The 21,335-nt window shown below is 37.1% G+C and overlaps 1 protein-coding gene across 10 annotated transcripts in view; it reads right to left on the reverse strand.

Annotated features, from left to right (window-relative positions):
* Nucleotides 1-2,487: 2,487 nt before the first annotated feature.
* Nucleotides 2,488-21,335, reverse strand: part of CCSER2 (coiled-coil serine rich protein 2) — a 73,356-nt gene continuing 54,508 nt past the window's right edge. For 4 of the 10 annotated variants that reach the window (XM_065067794.1, XM_065067792.1, XM_065067795.1 and 1 more), the window contains one exon: nt 2,488-7,737. In XM_065067794.1, the coding sequence (XP_064923866.1) occupies nt 6,916-7,737 (822 nt within the window). In that variant the 3' untranslated portion in view covers nt 2,488-6,915. Of the gene's footprint in view, nt 7,738-11,542; nt 11,583-16,024; nt 16,110-21,335 lie in introns of all 10 variants that reach the window. The other 6 variants (XM_065067798.1, XM_065067797.1, XM_065067796.1 and 3 more) reach the window with 3 other exon arrangements.

The following is a 21,335-nucleotide window of genomic DNA, read 5'->3' on the forward strand; positions in this document are numbered from 1 at the left end:
AGACTTCTAAGCAGGCAAATGCAGGGAGATTAATGTCATGTTCAAAAAAATAAAAAAATTTGTTTCCACAATATATTTTTTATCATGCTGCCAGCACAGAATCTTGTAAGTCTTGACTTGGTTAATACTGGTATTATTCTAATTTTATATATGAGGAAACTAAGGCACACAGATTGTAAGTAGCATGGGATAATTAGTGGAGTTTGTCAAACTGAATAGTAATTAAAATGGAATAAAGAACTGCAGGAATCACTGGACTTTTATACTACTAAGCACTGCAATCTATCAGACTAAGTGATCCAAGTCTTTAAATGCTCCTCAGTTTTATGTGCATATGCTTCTGATGTAGCTAAATTTATGGTATTTACCATCACCTAGACTTACTACTGGGTGTGCCCAAAAGCCATTATATACTGATGATCATAAGGAAATTAGGGACATTTATACAAGCTGATTTTCAAGGATGCCTCTCTTTCTAGCTGTAGCACCCAAAATAATGATGTATGAGGCCTCTTCAGAATAAAATCCAAACAACTGTTTTGATTGGAGAAGTATTAAGAGAATCACATTCCATCAGAATGTAAAGATCAACTGAAATCTGAAAGTTTATCCCAAATTGCTGTATTTCTGTTTTCTGACAAAACAAACAAAAAAGCAAAGTAAATGTAGGAGTGTCCCATCTCCACAGCTGCTTTTAAGTGCCTGCCCATCAGGGCTATTCCAGAGGCTTGCTTTGTAATAGGCTTTAAAAAAACAGCATCTGTCACAAAACACAGTCAGCAACTGAAGTGATTTTTCCACAGGCGATGATGGAGGGAAGTATCTTATTTAGAGAGCTTTGAAGTTTTCAGATTTTGCTCTGTTTTAGAATAACTAAATTCAAAATAATTCTTAAAACAGAGTTTCTGGTCTGCTGTGTAAGGCAATTACTTCTGCCTTTAGCTTTATATTAAGAACTCTCACTGTATTGAGTGAGGATTTTGAACAAGCACACAGAACCACCCCAGGTTTTGTACTAGACTCGAGGACTCTGCCTGTGGGTTCACAGGAGACAACTCAATCCCAACAGAAATCCCCCCTCTTACCTTTCACACCAACTGATTAACATTAAATACTTGAATAACTCAGTTTTAGAGCTGTGGCGCATACGTTCAATGTCCTCTGCTAAAAGCCAATTCTCATTTGAAACAGCAGCTAATACTGATATCCTGGGGAAAGCAGCAACTGCACCAACCCGGCTGATGTCATGTGTGCTTCAGTATTAACTGGTCTAACTAGTTCAGCTGCATCCAGTCACGCTGATACAAATCAGCCATTCCTGTACAAGAAAAGGTGCCAAGGTTGTTGAGTCTGGGTTGCAGAAGGTTGGAAGTGTCAGAAATTTCTCGTCGTCATCTAACACTTTCTCCTCACAGGCAATATATTGTCTGATGACGGAAAAGCAGATCTCTTCCAGTGTCAGGACAGCATCTCTCTCGGTCCCATCAGCAGGACGTGGCCCATCACTGCCACAAGGCCTCTGCCTCTGGAAGGGCGAGGGCAGAGAGGCCAGGGAAGCTGCCAATGGATCAGTATTTACACTGTCATTGCAGCAGCTGTGTAACGTCTGATGATGACAATGACAGGATTAGACATAATTGTAACGTGGTCTCATCCACCAAGTAACACAGAGCACACCGACCCAGCGCACTACCAGGGCAGGACTTTTTGGGCCTCAGGTGAGGAAAGCACCTAAAACGTGTTTGAACTTGGAAACGCTATGCAGGGGTTTCTCCCACCTCCAAAACCTGTGAAAGTCTTCAAAGACCATCTTGAAGCTTAAAGTAAGACCTTAGGTTAAGGATTATAAGTCTCAGTGTGCAGCATTTTTCAACTGTTCTTGCCTCAAACCACAGGATTCTCCCTTTACCAATCCCTAAATTCTGATGGAAATTTCCAACTTGAACTTCCATCTACAGAAACAGGTCAGATGAAATTAGTGGAGATTTCCTTTTCTCTCAAGAAGAATAAACCACTCAAACTAAGGGTAAAATGCTGACATACAATTAGAAGCTTTTAACGAGTGTTTACATGTATGCATACATCGTATTCATTTTGGACACCTGTGGGGAAATAACTTTCTCAAAGTAATCTCTTATGATAATAATTTTAACCAGTTAATTACATAAGAAGACTGTGAAATACTTTTCTCTCCTCAGCTGTGCACTACAGGTGAAATAAGATACCTTTGGAAACCAGCCCCATCAGCCCTTATCTGGAAGCAACACATTAAAGTGTTTAGCTTTTTTGTGTCTTTTTTTCGCCCCTTTTTTCTTAAAGTCCCATGCTAAAGCCTGCAATTCTGTTGGAGAAAGATAATTCCATAGGAAAACACTGCAAGCATAAGCATAATCTCCCACTCCCCCAAAATTTCCTGTCTACAGTCCTATAATTCTGGACAGTCAATGACTTCAAAAAACATGCAAGTGAAGAGTCAGGAGAAACAGATACTTATTAGGACTTTTATTTTTATTCACTAGAGCAACATTGAGGAAGTTTTTACATACAGGTTTTTAGATCAACTTTACAAGCAAATTCCAATATACAGTATTTACTCTGACCTGGGTAAAAAACAAAAACAACAAAGCAGATAGTAAGGGTACCTCTTGTCTTAGCTAGTATTAAATTTAAAGATTTCGCCGACACTGGAATTATATTGTTTTTATTGTGGTGCTTTTACAATTAAGTAGGCAGTGAGCAGCTTTACCACAACAGCGACTGAATTTCCTTGGTAGCATAGTTGTAAGATTACTATACGGAGACCTGCCGCCAGGATTACGTATCAAATCTGCTCTGCTCAGAAAAAGCCACTATAATGAGAAAGGAATAGCTACGGAAACCCAATTCAAGAATGGATTTCCATTGGTATGGCAAGAAAATGTCCACATTGAGAAGACCATGTGCTGTGCAAAACCAGAAATATCTCCCCCCCAACATGCAACCTACCCAAATATGACACTTTAGAATGTGCATATGGTAGTGACATGCAAAGTAAATAATGCTAGCGGTATTCAGTTTTCTAGCATCGTTGCAACAAACCAGCGTTTAGATCAAGGATGAAATGAATTTCACTGACCTACGATGCAGTCTGGTTGCTATGTCTAGTTTCACTGCTATGAGATTTAAAGTTGAGGAATCCACATTTTTTTGGAACTATATGAAAAATTCAGTACCGTTTTGGATTTTCAGGGCCTTTGTGATTATTTTGAGAAAGTTTAAGAATAATCTTGCACTTCATTTCTCATACAAAAACATATGCCAGGAACATTATTCTTTAAGGGCTGTGCGAGACCTGGGGAAGTTTTGCCACGGGCCTTGATTGGCAGGAGGAAGCGAGAGCTTCAGGGAAGGGAAAGGGAATAATCTGGCTGCATCATCAGTGTTAAAATTCCACGGTTAAGTTAAAGTCATTGCACAACAAAAACTCAGTACACTAGATAAATATTTTTAAACGTGCTAGAGTGCATATCGATCCTGTGATAGTGATATGAAGATACCTTGGAAACAGCAACACTAGCACGGAAATTAGTTTCAGACAAAAGCCACACACAGTAGGAGGCATTTAGATTATTTTAGGCACAACTCCAAGCAATAAAGCTCATTTAAAGTGCAATTCTGTTTTTTTTTTTTCTTTTGTGTTTACTCACTTTTTAAAATGCGAAATTGCCTCTGTACACACATACTGAACAGTAGTTTAATACTTTTGTGAATATTGCACAAAAGAATGAGAAATCAAACCAAAAGAAATTGGCAATAAACCAGTTCTAGCAACCTAATAAAAAAAAAACCCTGAAGATATCAAATCTTTTAATTTACACATTTTGGATAACCTGCACCAATACTGACAATATATCTGCACCTTCCATAAGGCAGGTATGTTGCCTAAAAATACATACTTAATCCCATTTGACAAGCTCTACACAGTGCCCTCTTATCCATCTCCCACCAAACTCTGTCCTGCACTGAAGTGAAGCTTCAAACTTCACCTCACCACCTCTCTTCCAGTTGCCCATCTACTCCTGACAGGCTTTGCTCGTACTCTGGACTTACTATACATGCAACAGAGCCTTCCCTGGTCAAGTCTGAAGAGTAGTTGTCTTTAGAGGGATGCAAGGTTAGCAGCTGAACCCAAATACAAGTCAGGCTAGCATCTGTCTTATCTGGCATCAAATCCTGCTGTCTCCAGCTCAAAGTCTCACTATTCTGTCAGAACAAAATGTGGGAAATGCTATAACAAAGAATATAATCTACTTATACTCCTTTAACACGGGGTGGGGGAGGGAAAGCAAAAGCAAACAGAATAAATATATTTTTGATCTCATAGAGAAAAAGAAAAAAACAACTATATTTTATTTTATGAAAAACCTGATCATCTCTTTGCTTCATTCCTTAATTTTCAGTAATGGTGCAGATAGATATCTATTCTTTTAAATGTAAACATAAAACATTTAACATCACTAAATGAGGCTGGTGATACCTCCAGAATAAGAAGCAAAAGAAGTCATGGTGAAACATCTCCGTCAATAGCATTAAGCAAAAATAAAATAAAAATAAAAATCACCTTTTCACGCAAAATCACATACAACTAAAAATAAAATCAGCTTCTCTTTGAGGAAAGTAAACTTCAAAAAACACCACCTTCCAAAGAAATCTATATGGACCAGAAAGTGAAACAGGAATCTCATCATTCCCTCAGCAGTTTTTAAACTCCTGAGAAACAGTTAGCTGCCAGGAGGTAGTTTTGGGGTATCTAAAGAGTAAGTTTTATTTTCTTATCAGAAGCAAATGCCTACACTGAAGCTCATCTAATTCAATGCTTTTCAAGGAAAGTAATTTTTTTTTTCCCAGAGAGTAATTGTTATGTTACCTTTAGTTGTAGTTATTTTGAACCTGTATCAACTGTAACAATTAATGCTGCCCTGGTTACTACTCGCTTACATTGTCTTCGCCCCTGTTGACAAGAAGCCCTGCAGGTCTCTCATTTCAGATTGATAGAAGCAGTTCTGATAGAATCTCCCCATTACCGATTTTCCCCCAAGCTTTTCATTCTTCCACTTCATTGTCAGTTAAAAGAATTTACAGTGTGATAAAGCCAAAAACTTTCTTGGATATTAACAATGTAATGAGTAACTCAGTTGAGATGACATTTTTTTCTTCTCCCACCCAACTAAGTATCCATCAGGATAGCCCTAGTTAAAGAGCTTATACTACAGAAGTTGATTATTGAACTTATTTATGAAATGTCTATACCTACTCACCTTAATTTTCTCAAAGAAAATACTGTAATATGTCCATGTCCTATAGCCAAAAGCCTAGAACAAACTAACTGTTACTGTGTTTCATTTTACTGACACTAGATGCTGTTCAGGAACAGCCTTCTGTTGCCGATTTTAAAACCTATTCAATAACAGAAAAAAAAAAAAACACAAAAAAACCCAAACCCCAATAGGTAACATCCAAGAGACAGTGATGGGAAAGAAGGGAAGAACTGGAGATGGGACATAACGTTAAGTTTCTGGAAAGCTTCGCTAGATGTGCATATATTTAACTTACAGCACACGTGTCATGGTCCCATAGCTGCACCATGATGGGCATATATTTCCAGACCAATTTCAGAAAAAATAGTTCTCCTAGAGAGCAGAATTTTTTTCTTTTTTGCTTTATTTCCCCCCAAAGATCCTTCCCAGTTATCATGCATTTCTTTAGAAATTACACAAAAAATTACAAAAAAACCCCAAAACAAAATACACATCTCTGAAAAACTCTTAAGAGTACCAGCTCTGGATTAGGATATAATAGGATTGCTCAAAGCACATATGTGGGGTTAATATTTTCTTTTTTTAAATAGTTGCATTTTTAATACAAGTTTTATTCAGTAAAATAGTTTCAAATCCTTACATATATGGCAAGGTTTGTGCAAAATTTCAAGTCAGGTACTTCAGAGTCTTTCAATTTTAAACAGAAATTAATAAATACAAGTAGTACAATTAAAAAATATTAATTAAAATGCATGTTGTGCAACCTCAACATAGGTGTTATGGACCCCGTATTCCCAGAGGCTCCCTACTTACCGGTTCCTAAGAGCCTGTATTGGAAGGTTTTGCACAAGCATCCTTAGCACTGCGTTTCAAGAATCTACCCAGTAACGTGTCTATTCAACACAATAAAAACATACCACAATCTTTTAACAAATGATGATGCTTAAGAGAGAAGATTCATTTCACCCTGTGAAATCTGCTTATTGTCTGTGAACAGTGAAAAGGAGATAAATAAAGAACAGAGCATCTTCAGATTACAGCAAAACAAAACAACGCAACCCACCCAACCCATCAGATTAAATAACATTAAATATGTCAGTTTTGAGATTAAGATAAATACAAGGATTTTTGCATAGGCCTCTGGAATACAGAGTCAGAATTATGGCCAGTAGAACATCTGCCAGTAAGTTTAATTCTCCACCACTCTAACCTAACAAGTACTCAGAACCAAGAATTTAAACTTCATAGTAATTTCATTGTCTAATAACTCAAATAAATGGAGGTAAGAAATTACTTCTACCATCCTGAAATACACAGTGCAGCATTCTCATATTTGTGGCCACCACATACATCAGTATTTGCTTCATTACCAAGACCACTGGGCAACACAATCTTTAATACAGACCTACAATATAATAAAACACTCTCAAGAGAAGCTGCACAGCTCATAACATAAGCCTCAGAACATAACAGGATGGAGAACGCAAACACGGAAGAAAGATGCTACTTTAAATATTCACTCCGGATTTGCAGGCTGTAGATAAAGCAATCTCAAATGCAGTCAGTACATAGGAGCAGTTTAATGTATGGCATAATTCCACGAGATGTAGGTACGTTCTCAATGCGTCTTTGGTTTAGGGAGGCGGGAATGCCGATTCGAGGGCAAACTACCCCCAGAAAGCAAACCGGTATTCTGTGTTTGCACGTTTTCCTTTCTCTGCACTGGTGGCTTTGGGATGTTTGTCTTCAAACAGGTGTTTTGAGGCTCTGCAGATACTGGTATGGATTTCTGACTGCTCATTTGCTTGGATTTAACAAAGGACATAGTTGGTGGGCGAAGTTTAGACATTTTCTGACTCTGTTTACCGTTTAGGTTATCCTGACCAGATGTTGGCTGTAGCTGAGTCAAACTACTTGATGGTAGAAGCTCACATTCCTTGGAAGCAGCAGAATGATTTGCAGATCGTGTGAGAACGGCCATTGTCGGAGGCACTAAAGCATTTGGGGGCTTTGCAATTCTTAAAGTCTTTGGCCGAGAAGCCTGGTTTGTGAATGAGGGTTGACCTTTCACAGTTAACTCAGTCTGCACCTCTCTAGCATCAGCTCGCATAGAGGTCTGGAAAGAGAAACGAGATGGTAACGTGCCTTCTTCATTACCAGCCACCTCTCCAGGGTCTTCAGTATTTTTATTTTTCAAATTTTCCAAATATGATGCATTCTCATCTTTTATGTTTAACTGTATGCTCATTAAAGAGTTTACATCATTCAGGCTATTTCTGAGAGAGACATTTGCAGCATTCTGATTCTGATGATTGCTATTTTCATGCTGACCATGTTTAGAATATTCACTGTGGGCCTCGATATGTGGCGTTTTTATTAGTTTTCCCTGGGCGAGGTCTGTGGAACTGGGAAGGCTGCGGGAAGGCTGTAGTACTTGAGGCTGTTAAAGAGAAAAGAATACAACAATATATTAGGCAAAGAAAACACCAGATGACATTCTGAATCCAATGTGCACTGACTAGATGCTTGATAAGGGCTGTTTATCTGGGTTTTTTAAATCAAAACTTTGACTTTGGCAAAACAAGATGGTTCATGAGACATGTACAAATGCAACTTGTAACTTAAGAGGAAAAAATTACACCATCACTGAAATACACAACAACATAAAGACAAAAAAGAAACCAATTAGCTTAAAAAAGAAATATGAAAAAGGCATGGTTGATGGTTTCACCTAAATCTGCAGGACAGCACCACATGTACTGATCAATTCTGACTCAAGTACTTAATAAACAAATGCAATGGCTATCAGACCGTATAAACCTTTTAATTTCTACTCGCTGAACACTCAAGGTAACTATCCCAAATCTTCTGTCAGTGCTCTATACTGTACAGGCAGGAATGGAATTTAATGGACCACATGAATTTACAGTGAATTTTCCTTGCCTTACTGAGGTCAGAAAATTTGATACAGGTTTTTTGTATTAGGTGACTGACTAGACATAGGTAACTGTTTTATCTTGAATGGATTTCAAACGGGCTGACAAAGAAACCACCTTCCTAGTGTTACAGAGTACATGTGAAACTAGAGATCACATACTACTACACTGATAACTGAGGGATAAAGACTACCTAATGAAGATTTACTTCTTATCAGAAGATACACTCTAATCAGACACGTATCAGACATGAGACTTGCCAGTACCTCTTCAGAGTCATTTCTATTTTCTCTTTGCTCTTCCCTGTAAAAAGACTTCAAAGATTAATGTGTGCGCTAGGTTCACAAACACATCTTAGACCTGCAACTTGTATACAGATCTTGGAAGAAATATTAAAAATGCTGAAATTCATGACAAAACCCCAAACCTATTAAAATTTCAACTATAGTTTTCACAAGTTTCACATTTGGATGACTTTCTCATCATCTTTACAAAAGAGTGGAACAGACCTACCACAAGCTAGTCTTGTCCCTGAACTACTTGAACTCCTACCATTTGATTTCACATAGGTAGTAAACAGGCTTATAATATTTGTTTACTAGAGAAATATAGTCAGTAAAAATGAAGCAATGATCGCCTTTAAGGGATTTGACTAAAAATATTACTTCAGTCACTCTCTTGAATTATTTACAACTTCCAAATGAGAAAGCCAATTACTTGTCTGGTCTTCTTCATTCTTCTTAGAATGGGCAGAAAGAAAGTAACAATAGTTTGTGTGAGCCACAGGCCTGTTACATTGCTAGGACAACAGCATATCCTGGGATTCTGTAAGCTTTTCACCTTTTCCCTGACAGGGAAAACTGAATCCCCAAAATTCCACATCAAGAGGAAAAAAAAAAAAGTAATGAGAGAAATCTTTAATGGTTATGAGAGAAATACCAAGGCTTCTCAATTTAATTTTGCTTTATTAGCATTTTTTCCTTTTAGACTACACCAGTTCCACCTGTAAGCAAAGACAACATCTGAGCTGGCCCAGTGACATCAGCAAGTGATACAGGGAATGCACAAACATGTTGAACAGTAGAAATACATCTGCTTTGGAAAGAGGGAGGGGGAGAAGAAAAAAAGCCTTCAAAATGGTGTCAAACAAGTATCATCAAAACATTATGCCTTATGTGACCAAAACTAGCTTAACTTTGTGAGTCCTTCCTAACCAAGCAGTCCTACAGGAAGGAAATACTACATGTAAGAATTCAACATATTAAGAGAGTTACAGCTTAAAAAATTAATCCTCCAGATATTTTGGTCATTTTTCACTGTTTATGTAATGGGTTACAGAAGTCATTATCCTTCCAGCTTAGGAGCTGACAGATAGGTGTTAGCCACAATGATTTATTGATGTCAGACCCCACCTGCAAAAACAAAACTGCTACAAATGAGTCTAGAAAATCAAGCACTATGTACCCGATTCCCATAAAAATACTTCAACAAATAATTCAAATTTCCTAATCCTAAGTGCAATAAAAAATTAGTACATTTATAGCAAACAATACTGTGTCAAATTCTAATGTGCAAAAGTAATTGTCAGAAAGATTTTCTCCCTCACCTACAAAAGGCTTCCAAGATGCCAGACTTTAAAAATGCTCAGATATATCTTGTCTGAGCATTACAAATCCTAACTTTATGTTAAATAATTCTGATTATAATAATCAGAAAAATGAAAAATTTGTAAGGTACAGAAGAAACTAAATTTGTATGAGAAGTTGAGTTAAATACAAAACTATCTGAGATATGGCCAAAAAAAAGCAAGCTTTGGATATTAAGTTCTTTTGACAAAAACTAGGTAATATTTGAGCTTTTCCATTTGGACAATTTTGCATTTTTACATATAAAAATAGCCAAATACATGTTTTCTTCATTATCCTTCACAATCTGAAGAGGTCTAAGCAGAGGTCTAAGCAGCTTAATATCCAGAAAGGTGCCAGTTCAAAGGCAGAAAACAGCTACATGCTCAGAATTAGGAGGATACTAAAGCTCTGGTATCATCTTTGCTAAGTTGTTTTAAATACTGTGCTGCTTTCAAACTATTTCCACTTAGTTCAAGTCTGTCCAATTACTGCAACTATATATTTTAATATCTACAAATTCCTACATGCATTAACATTCAAGATGACACTGAAGGCAAAAACAACACCACTTCCAAAATATGCAAGTAACAGTTCACAAGTTATCTAATACTGAAAACTGCATTATCTTCAGCCATAGCTTACATCTTTGCTTTATACAGAAGTTTTCCTTTTACTAGGGAAGTCTTAATAAACTATGACCATGTTGTTAGTCAAAAAAAGCCCCACCAACAAAACACCAGCCAGTAGAAGGACTTGGTGAATTCCATCATAAGAACGAGGGGTAATAGAAGACAAAGAATGATTCTGCCATCTAGACATAGTATTTTATTTCATGGAAGTCTTAGAAAAAGTCATCGGCATTGCTTTGAGTGCATTTTGGATAATATTTTGGTGTGCAACAGGCTATAACTTAGTGTTGACTGTCATGCTAACCAGGCTTCTATTGTTGTCCCATAAAGAAAATATTCAGGTGAACAAACACCTGCATTCCTTTGGCATGCTCCTACAATGTAAAGTTCGGCTCTAAAACACTTAGAGTACAATGTAACTAAAGAAAATTAGTTCTCCTCAAATTGAAGATACATTAGACAAAACTGTGCACACGTTTTGCACAAAAAGACTTTTTTGTGGCAACAAGAGCTTCGAAGACTTGCATGTACTGATGCACCAATCAAAGTTACTAAATTACAGTCCCTACCGCACTAGCTTAAGAGATTTTTCTCTTATATATCTAAAGTAAAACTGTTACATCATCCAGAGAAAAATGACAACACATTCATGAAGACAATTACCATTACTACACAGTTCTTGAACCCCTGGGGTTGCATTAGCTTTGTGTCAGAAAACTGAGACAAGTATGTTATACTGATAAAGAAGTTAAATCAATGTGGTCAGACAGTGATATTCACTGCAGTATCACTACTTCAAAATTCTCTTCAGTTTTGCTTTGGTATTCTGTATCTCTCACCACAATTCCCATCTCAATTTCCTATAAAGTACCTCTGCAGAATTAAATAAAGGCATTTTCTCCCTGCAGTATTTTGGGAAATGAGGGCGGTGAAGCAATGAGAACTCTGAGAACTGCATGCACATCTCCAGTAGACATGCATCATGCATAGGGCAAAAAAACAACAAGGAAAATGCATGAGGAGATGAGAAGAAATCTGAAGTTGTACTGTACCACGCTTTATCACAGAAGTAATGGACTAACTTCTCAACTCCTTGCCAATGGCATAATGGGAAAGCAGAGACAAGAAAAAGACAAGGACAATGATGTCAGAGGACCAAGATGAAACAGTGAGCAATTGCCGTGACAGAACTGCAACTTTTAACCATTTAAATTGCAATTACCATGTCGCCCATTGGTTTTTAATCCAGCTTCCAGAAACAGAAGTAGCAACAGTGTTTAAGTAAAGCAGTACCAAAAATATTTATGGCAAGACCTGCATGGAATACCTTTGCTCTTATAACTTCAAGTCTTTCAAAAAAGTCAACATCTTACACTTCAAATACTGTTTAGAGCTCTAACTAGAATTTGTGTATATTATCACATCTGTATGCATCAAAAATATTTGCATCCAGGCATATACATGTTAGATATCTAACAAGGAACAACAATGTCACATGATACACTGCATTATATATTTCGCCCATGTTGCCCATACTGTTGAATAACCCATCTTCCTAGCAAACCGCTCACAAGCTTGAGAAGCCAAACGACCACAGGTTCTTTCTGGAGGGGGGTGGGGAGAAGGATACAAACTCTGCTAAGTCAGTTTTTCATTCTCTGATGGGTTCTGACATCCCTTATCTCACTGCCATGGCACAGGATAAACTGTCATATCACACGTCTGCAATTGATGACACAGCCTTACTGAATGGCTACACTGGAAAGTTCATTTTTTACCTCTGGAAAACACCCAGATTTCACACCTTAAGTGTGCAGCATTTGCCAATACCTTAATTTAGGATTTTTTTTCCCCCTCTCCTTTTTAGCTAGCTATATTATATTTCAACAGTAGGAAATAGGATTCCACAGTATGAAGTATGACTTCAAATAACAATACAAAACAACCACAATTTTTTTTTTAACCCACCATTCACCACAGCATGAGGGTAGTAAAATAATTGGTAATATGGCATAGTATCTTTTTCTGCATAGTCTGTAGAGAAAGCCCAACTTAAAGAAAAACACTGTCTTTCTCAAGGAAAAATTACTGAGAGCAATGTATAACTACATCAAGGCAGGCATTTCATCCCTGAATACAGATACTTGTCTGTTTGAACATGTATGTCCACATGTAAAATTAAGTTTTGTTTGCTAATATACTCTCAGTTAGGTACAAGAGACATTTCTCTTGTAGTCCAATCTGCAACTACCCCGCTTGGGCTAAGGGAGCTTTTCTTAAAAGACATTTCTTCATATAACTGAATACACATTTCCCATGGAAAAAATAGATGTATAAAAAGGACAGCAATGTGACAATTTCAGGATATTTTTAATAATTTGTCATTCTTAACGTGTCATAGAACTTTCAAGACAATATTCTGAATAAACTTGGTTCTGCTAACGCAAACACTTGGTACACCCTACAGAGAACCTGAATCAGTCAATAAAAGTTTGGAAACATTTCGCAGTGTTAAGCAACATACCCCTGTTTACAAAAAAAAAATGCATAAAAAAAGCAACACATGCACCTGATTTATAGTCAATGTGCATAGAGCAGCTTTCTTGCTGGTGACAAAAGCTATGTGTCATTTGCTGGAATTGCTTACATTACCTTTATTTGTAATGCCTACATTACAAGTCTAAATACTTTTTTCATGTAGTGCACAGTAGGCAGAGATGCGAACAACTGCAATGGTTGAGTAACAAAACAGTTCCATGTGCACATCTCTGTGGAGAAGCACCAGGGGCCTTGAAAAAGTGATGTAATATTCTTGTATTACAACAAGAGTTCATAATTGCCTTATTGACAACGTGTATCCTCAATGCTGTGTTTCTAGAGCTGCATCATTAAAGCTCCAGAATACAAATGCAAAAATTTTAAGCAAGTTTGATATGTCAAATTATATGCTATAGCCTAGAGAAAAATAAAGGACTATTACATAAGAGTTGAGTTCAGGACACATATGGGAGTTATAGGAATAAAAGTATTAAAAAGTAATTATCATTAAAAGTGGAAAACATACATCCAGTTCTAAAATGTCTTCACAAAGTGCAGTGATATGGTAAGTTCATGAGGCAAATTACACAGTAGGTATATGACCACTGTAACTGGTGCTGATAGAGAAGAACTCTAAGCATATTATGGTATTGTAATATTACACAGCAGGGATATATTACCTGTCCTCTACAGCAGCAGTAAAATTACATTGCAGTAGATAAGCAGTGAAATATGAACAGTTTACAGATTTATATCCTCATAATCTACAGTGATTGTAACTGATCTCTGTATCCATCAGCTACCAACAACACAGTGAAGAAACCTGCAGTATTCACCAGTGCAGATGATATTTTAGGTTCAGTATCCAGAAGTTAGAGAATAAATGCTTAAATTCCAAGATCTCGCAGAAAACATAGGCAAACAAAAACTGAGAATACTTCATGTTCCCACCACCTTCTCTGTATTATCATAGAAGAAACCAACATTAACTTTAAGGCTGTTCTGTTCTCGGTGGCATCACCCAGCTTACCACTTGCCTCAAACCCCATGTTTGGCATTCTGTACAAGCACAAAAAACAACAGACCTAAAACCACTGAACTGTGGGAAGAGGTAATGTGGGGAAAGAAGGATGCTAGTGATAACTGCACTACTGTTCTACTTTATGGGACTCTTCACACAGTGATAAGTCATTGATTTTGCAAGAGTGTCAGTGAAAGCATCCAAGAAACCTCCTAGTTTATACTGCACTTTTACTCTTGGTATATATCTTTTCATCAAACCTGAGAATTAAAGGCTAGGAACACTCAGTTATAGGAAACTTTTTTCCCTAGGCAGTAGGTTAATTGTAGTTAAGGTTAATTACTCAAGTGCCAGTATTAATCTACCTTATTTACTTTACTAATAATTCATAGAATTTAACGTATGAGATGTATACTAAAAAAATCCAGCCTGCTTTAGTAATGGAAGTTTGCTACGGAATCCCTGAATAAGAAGCTGCTGCCGCTAGTGGAGGAATGAGGTGGAGGCTCAAGAAAACTGTAAAGGATTAGCAAAGTTTTCTTCTTCAGTCAAGCAGTCAGTGTGAATTGTGTCACATCACATCTGGCAGCTCAGACACCATCCTCCCATTTGGACTGCCTGATCAGTGAGTCTCCAAAAATGTGACATTGTATGCTCCTCAGGTCTAAAATATATTTTTTTCCTTTCTTAAACTCAGATTCTCTGCTGATAGGACAGCAAAATAGCCAGGCTGTGCTACTGCTGGCACTCTCCCCAGAAACAGAAGACAGGATGATCCATCAGCTTTAGGGGTTCTATGTTCATTTCACACACACAGAGTCCCACATCAAACATGAGCAGAAAATGAAGCGTTGCATAGAGAAAAGCCTATGAAACAGGCTGTGCATTCCTGATGAGTTGTTTAAATGAACATTGTCACAGAAACGTCAAGAGAGTATTTGAAACACAATGTACAAAATACTTTACACAACAGTTTCTTTTTCTAGTAATTGAAATAAATTGGGATTATCACAAACTGAAATATCTGTAAGCTTAGTTTTCCAAGGTGCAGCTTACTTTTCAGATTTCCATTAGCCCTGGAAATCTTACTTTGTTTCCATAATTTTACTTTTATCCTTTATTTCTTGTCCAAATACACTCTTGGGCTTTGCTAGGCAAACACACTGTAATTCTGTAATTACAGTACATTTTAAAAATATAACTTTAGCTTTACAAACTAGTTATATTTATTTGAACAATTATCTGTTTATAACGCAATACCAAAGCACAAAATAAGACTTACCATTTCTCTATGTCTATGTAAGCATACAGTTTTAAAATCAGCAATTGTCTTTTGTTTTGCAGATCCAAGCCAAGAGAACAAATGCAGCTCATACCAGCCCACATTGTAGCTAGCACAAGGAACATTAATAAATCATGCAAGTTTTGCAACAGCCACTTCAGTGTATTAGAAGCCTTTTTACAACAAATACTGAGAGGGGAAAAAAAATTAGTTTCAGGGAAGCCATTCTGAAAAGTCAAAACTTCTCGTGAGAGGCAATGAAACCAACACTTTCTGACCAGCATTTTTATGTACATCCACAACATGTTTATGTAAATACATCCACGTATGCACGCATGCAGACTTATGAGCAAACAAAACACATACACAAACAGGACTGTATATTACAGCCATGAAAAAGGAAGGGAAAATGCAGCAAGCAAGATTTATGTTAAGACAAGACTGGACACAAGGGCCTACTCGGGTTTGCCTGAAGAACTGCTGAAGTAAATCAGCATTTAATAACTGTTATAAAGCTATAGGTTGTAGCTGCTCATACGCTGGCTGAAGGAAGCGCGTTGGTTAGCCACGGACTATTGTGGATGCCTGGAAATCTGCCTGACGGAGGAGGATACTAGGACATGAAGGGTGCGTGCAAAGGGGAAGCTGCTACGGGAGGACGGTGAGGGAGATGAGTGAGAGGTACAGACTCACTCTGTCTGCGGTGCGGTGGAACAGTCCGAGGGATGCCCTGGAATGAGCCCTGCCAGGGAGAGAAGGAGGGAGCAGAATACGCACCCTGTGCAGAAAGAGAGAGGGGGAGAAGTATAATAAAAAAAGAGAACAGGGAAAAAACAAAACAAAACAAAACAAAAAAAAAAAAAAAAAAACACAAAACAAAAACCCAAAAAACAAGACAGCAAAAAGCCACACCGTTCTTTTTTCCCCCAGAAAGGTATAATTGTATTTCCCAGTTGTTCTACTTTGTAAAAGCAAACACAACATGCTACTGAAGCCCAGAGAAAAAACAACATTGTGATGCTCTAAATTAGTCAGAAATCTTACAAAATACCTCAATTTTTATTCAGTATATATATGCACACATTTCTTTTAAAGATGTTTTTAAGGGAAAAGTATGGTAGCAGAGCTTTTCACATAAAAATACCTACTAAAAATCGTAGCTTTACAGCTTTCAAAAATGTTTTTAAATGCCTCAGCAAGCAGTAAGTTGCTTGGTATTCATCTACTGGAGAACCAGTCAGCTTCTGTTTACAACAAAAAACTTCTAATGCACAGAAACAGATTTTCTAGCAAATCCTGGTACTTTAGACTCTATTTCACTCATATCTGACAGCATGACTAAATGTGAAAGAGGAGAGGTGACATGACTTGCACTTTGCTCTTGCAGTTGAGCCTTCAGAGCACAGTGCACATCAGTGCCAGGCAGGGTTCGCCTGTCCCATGTTTCAGACGACCACAAAGTAACACATTGTGGTTGCTCCATTCGTAAAACAATAAACTAATTTTATGCAGGCCATCATTTTCTCTATATCTTTGCCTTTAAAAGAAAACTATCCAAGCTGGAACTACCCTCTTGAATTACATAATCTTGATTTGCTTTTTCAGCGAGACAGGTTTCAGTCTTTCCATTCCCTTCACCATTTAGCAGCTGAAAACTTCTGCTTTTGTGAGTTCTGGAATATTAATGCCAACAGTAAGGACTGTCGTTGCCTCCTGGTTACTGGCAGATACCAACAGCAACCAGTCGTAGCTACACTTCCAGACAGCAGGCTGAATAAACATCTATATCAAAGGAAGCAGGAACAGTTTGCCCCTCCTGTCCAGTTTCTCTGCTGACATATTTGCTGCAGATCACACTGCCAGGGCTGGGCAAGCAAAGTAGTATTCTATTTCCATACTAGTTTTAAAAGACTGTTAAGCATCACATTATTTCTATAAATAAAGATTCTGCTTTTATTTATCCTGGCAGAATTTTAAACCCTTTTCTGACCTTCCAGTTATTCAAATCTAGTTAGATCTCATCCACCACTCTCCCAAGTTTCAGTACTGCTAAGATGTAACTTCATAATACTTGTATAGTCAAGACTTAGAACTTGCTGGCAAGAACATTTTTAAACTAGAACAGGAAACAAAGACAACAATCTGATAAGACTTCTTTATTCTTCTTCAGAAGCTGAGATAGAACAATTACTGGAGCAAAATCCAAGGAAAAAATGAAAGTTCATTAACCTGATTATCTCTAGATGGAGATACTGATTACCTGACATGATCTTACAGTTCTCCATCAGCAGCCATTAACATCAATACAATTTATAGACTGCTGCATGAAAGAACAGTGCTGGCTTCAGACAGGCAATATTACAAAATAATATGTTGCATTAGCTGAGTAGGTATTAAATAGATAAATACTCCTGGGAATAAAATTAATCAATCCATGATTGATTAGACATTAACAAATGCTTTGGATTTTCACAGCACTGTACAGAAGAACGCTTCATTTTCCAGGCTTGTTCACCTTCCATCCTAAATTGTGTCAGAGTGGTAGAGCAAAAATAAAAAATTATTTCCTTTTTCTACACATAAATAGTAAAAAAGACAGTATCATCAGGCATACGTCTCATCTTGTGGAGACTTGAGTTAGCAATGGGCTTTTTCCAGACTTCTTTGAAATATTTAATGCAATTAATTAAGAAGGGGGGTGTAAATTTTATATCGTCTCCCTTCCTCTCTCTAAAAAGAGAGATTAAGACAAGAACTTGCAGAAGAGCAGTCTCCAGAGTTTACACTGCTCCATGCAGGCAAGCGTCAAATAAGTATCAGATTTCTTACTTAATAAATAAAATCATAACAAGCATTGTTTAATTGTACATCAAATAAGGTAATTAAAATTAACACAATTTGAACTAAGCAAGGACCAGGGAATACATCACTGAGAACTTATTAAGATGGGTCTTATGAATTACACTGATTTTACAAATAAAGGTCGCATCTATCCCATAGATACAGCACATTAACAGAAGTATCTGCAGATATGCCTGGCTTATGTAAGGATGACTTATTTTAATAGCATTTTACAAAACTCCAGTAAATTTACAAAGCCTTTTTTCTTTAAACAACAACTCACATTCATCCCCTTCTATTAGTCAAATGTGTGCTGAAGTTCCCAAGAAATCCAAAGAACAGGAAAAAAGAAACATGCACTAATAAGCACGTATCCTCAGATTATGGTACATATTCAAAATACACTGTAAGTGTGGCAGTTTCCTACTAAATATATGGAAGAAAAACCTGAATCACAATTTATTTTATGCTTGATTATTAAATGTCTATAAAACCCAAAAGCAAACAATGCTAGAATTTAAAGATAAGAACATTACTTACCTCAGCTTCTATTAAAACAAACAAAAAACTCTACTAAAAATAAACCAAATAAACCCAGCCATACACACAAAAAAAAATTTGATGGGATTCTTCTGGGTTCTGAAGCCTCGTCTGATGCAAGTTGTTCCACTTGAACTTTAATGTGACACAGCAGTCAGAAAACAGCTCCTCCATGCACCTGTTATGTGTATCCAGCCACTAAACTTAAATCCCATTCTTATTTCCCAGATACTGGAATTGTGAAACAGCAAAAGCATCCCAAAAGACAAGTGATTTCAAATTTTAAACACTAGGCAAAACAGGAGACTCAGGAGTGGAAAATTAAGAGCGGCTGAATTAAAGAAGTGTACAAAGCAGAACATAGTGAAGAACATTTTTCAGAGATCCTGGCAAATTGTACAACGGCTGCTGAACACTTTATGAAGTTCTGACCCTAATTGCACCACGAAACCTGTTTGTTTTAAAGGCTTCTAAGAAGATTTTAAGGCTAGAATTTTCCATTGCTATAAAGAGACCTCAACACTACAATAAGCAATCAGATGAACAAAAGCAATTGCTTCTGCCAGAAAACAACAAGAGAAATATTTAAGCTATTGTCACATAGCAATTTTAGGCCAACAGCCAAATAGTCCAGCTCTTTTCTCAGGAATACCCCAATATCCAAAACTGCTACGGCATTCAGAAAAGTCTTTTCTGCTGCAGAAACACAAATACAGGAAAGACCCAGAGTTTTTGCTGTGTCTCACCCAGCATTGCCAGGTGTCTCATACAAACTCAGAGCTCCACATCAAAAGCAAACCTAGAATGACATTCTTCAAGTATCAACGCAAACAAGATGTTTTTGCAGCAGTGTCTCCTTGCCAGACTAACACCTGGATAAGAGATTACAAATAAGCAGTTCCAACATGCAATAATCTTTTTGGAAGTGTTCAGGTAAAAAAGAACCAAACCCAAAACAAACCCCAAAAGTCTTAAATGCTGGTTTACACTAAACCAACAAGAATTTCCTGTGAAATGTTTAAAGGAATGCTCTTCCATGCATGTGCCCATGTGTTATACACTGTTACTGTAACAGAGCAAAAAACATGCACAACACAACAACCTAGTCCAGATGTCGTTCTTTCTCAGCAAGAATCTACATTTCATGGATCAGCAAGTGAACACCAAAGTATTGGACAGCAAGAGAAACCTGGGCTGAACATGAGGATAAATACTAATATAGTGACTAGACTTCGAAACCTGGGAGTTTAAATTTAAAGCTTATATATGCTTTGACTATGCAACTATAAGAGTACGGTGGAAGGAGATACTCAAAGACATAGTACAGGAAGACAGCCCAAGTATTAAGAAGGTTCATCAAAATAACCAATGTGAAAGGCTTTGGAATGACAAACTGGAACAATACTCCAATGGAACACAAAGAATATCTCTCAGTGCAGAAGCAGAGATGTAGCAAAGAATAAGAATAGGCATGCTCCTAGGAAAACTGAGTTTATTGTCATTTTGCCAGAGACAGGAATTAATTTGTACACCTATTTAGGAAGCAAAAAATCATTCTCATCACTCTGTACTATTCTGAGACTACGGAGAAAAATCAGCTTTTACTGTATACTACCTACTGTTGCAAGGCATGGAAGCACACCCATGAACTCGGAGGAGCTGTGTTATCCTAAGGAACTGGACCTCAGGGGCCACAATCCTTTACAGACAACTTTGTCCCTATTCAGATTTTGTAGTTTCCTTGCTTGCCTTTTACTCCTTAGCATCTGCAAACAACCTTTCCAGTCTGAGAAGCCAAATGGCAACATAAACTTGACATCTAATCTCTTTACTCTCAATCTTTAAAAAATGTCGGTATTTAGAATTACAGAACCAATATGGCAAAGCCTGTGAGACAACTGTGGCAGCGGATGCTCACGTTTTTATTTTTTTTAAGCTTTGTCCATCATCATTAATTTCTTCAGGTAATTTTATGTTCAATAGCTCCTTCCAAGTTGGTGTTTTGGGTATTTTTTTTCCCCCATGATAGTTAAATGATAGGCATAAGTTAACTGCAAGTGAACACAGTATAAGATCTACGAGAAATCCTTCTAGAAATGTCATGGAATACTCTGCCAGTGCGTACGTGTACAAACCTTTATCCTGAGGATGGCTAACCAAAAATAACGTTTCCCTCTAAATTATCATTGTTCGTACAAACAGTTTAATGCAGTTTTGAGCACACTGTCACAACACTGCTTGCAACAACCACCACGTAGCATGCAAGGTGGCCAAGTAACAGGTTAATTCTTAACAAGCTCAATTTTCAAAACACTCGTTTTCAGCCACTAGGTTGTATTACATGGAGTACTATGTTCCAAGGATTAACCTAACGTTACATAACTTCCATTTATGTACATATTTACCTTTAAATAGGAAAAACCTCTAAAAGTACTTCCAGAAACTATGTGCGGTCCCTAAAGAGAATAACCCCAGACAAGTTTATACTTTGACATCAAGACATCAATTTTTTTAAAAATATCTGGTAATAAAGAAACAGACACAAATGTGATTTTCTAAAAAGAATGTTTAAAGATATTCACTTGCCTGTTTACTGGGAGAACTAAGAAGTGATGAGAAACAC

Source organism: Columba livia, chromosome 6 (genome assembly GCF_036013475.1).
Source record: "Columba livia isolate bColLiv1 breed racing homer chromosome 6, bColLiv1.pat.W.v2, whole genome shotgun sequence".
In the NCBI taxonomy this organism is placed as follows: domain Eukaryota; kingdom Metazoa; phylum Chordata; class Aves; order Columbiformes; family Columbidae; genus Columba; species Columba livia.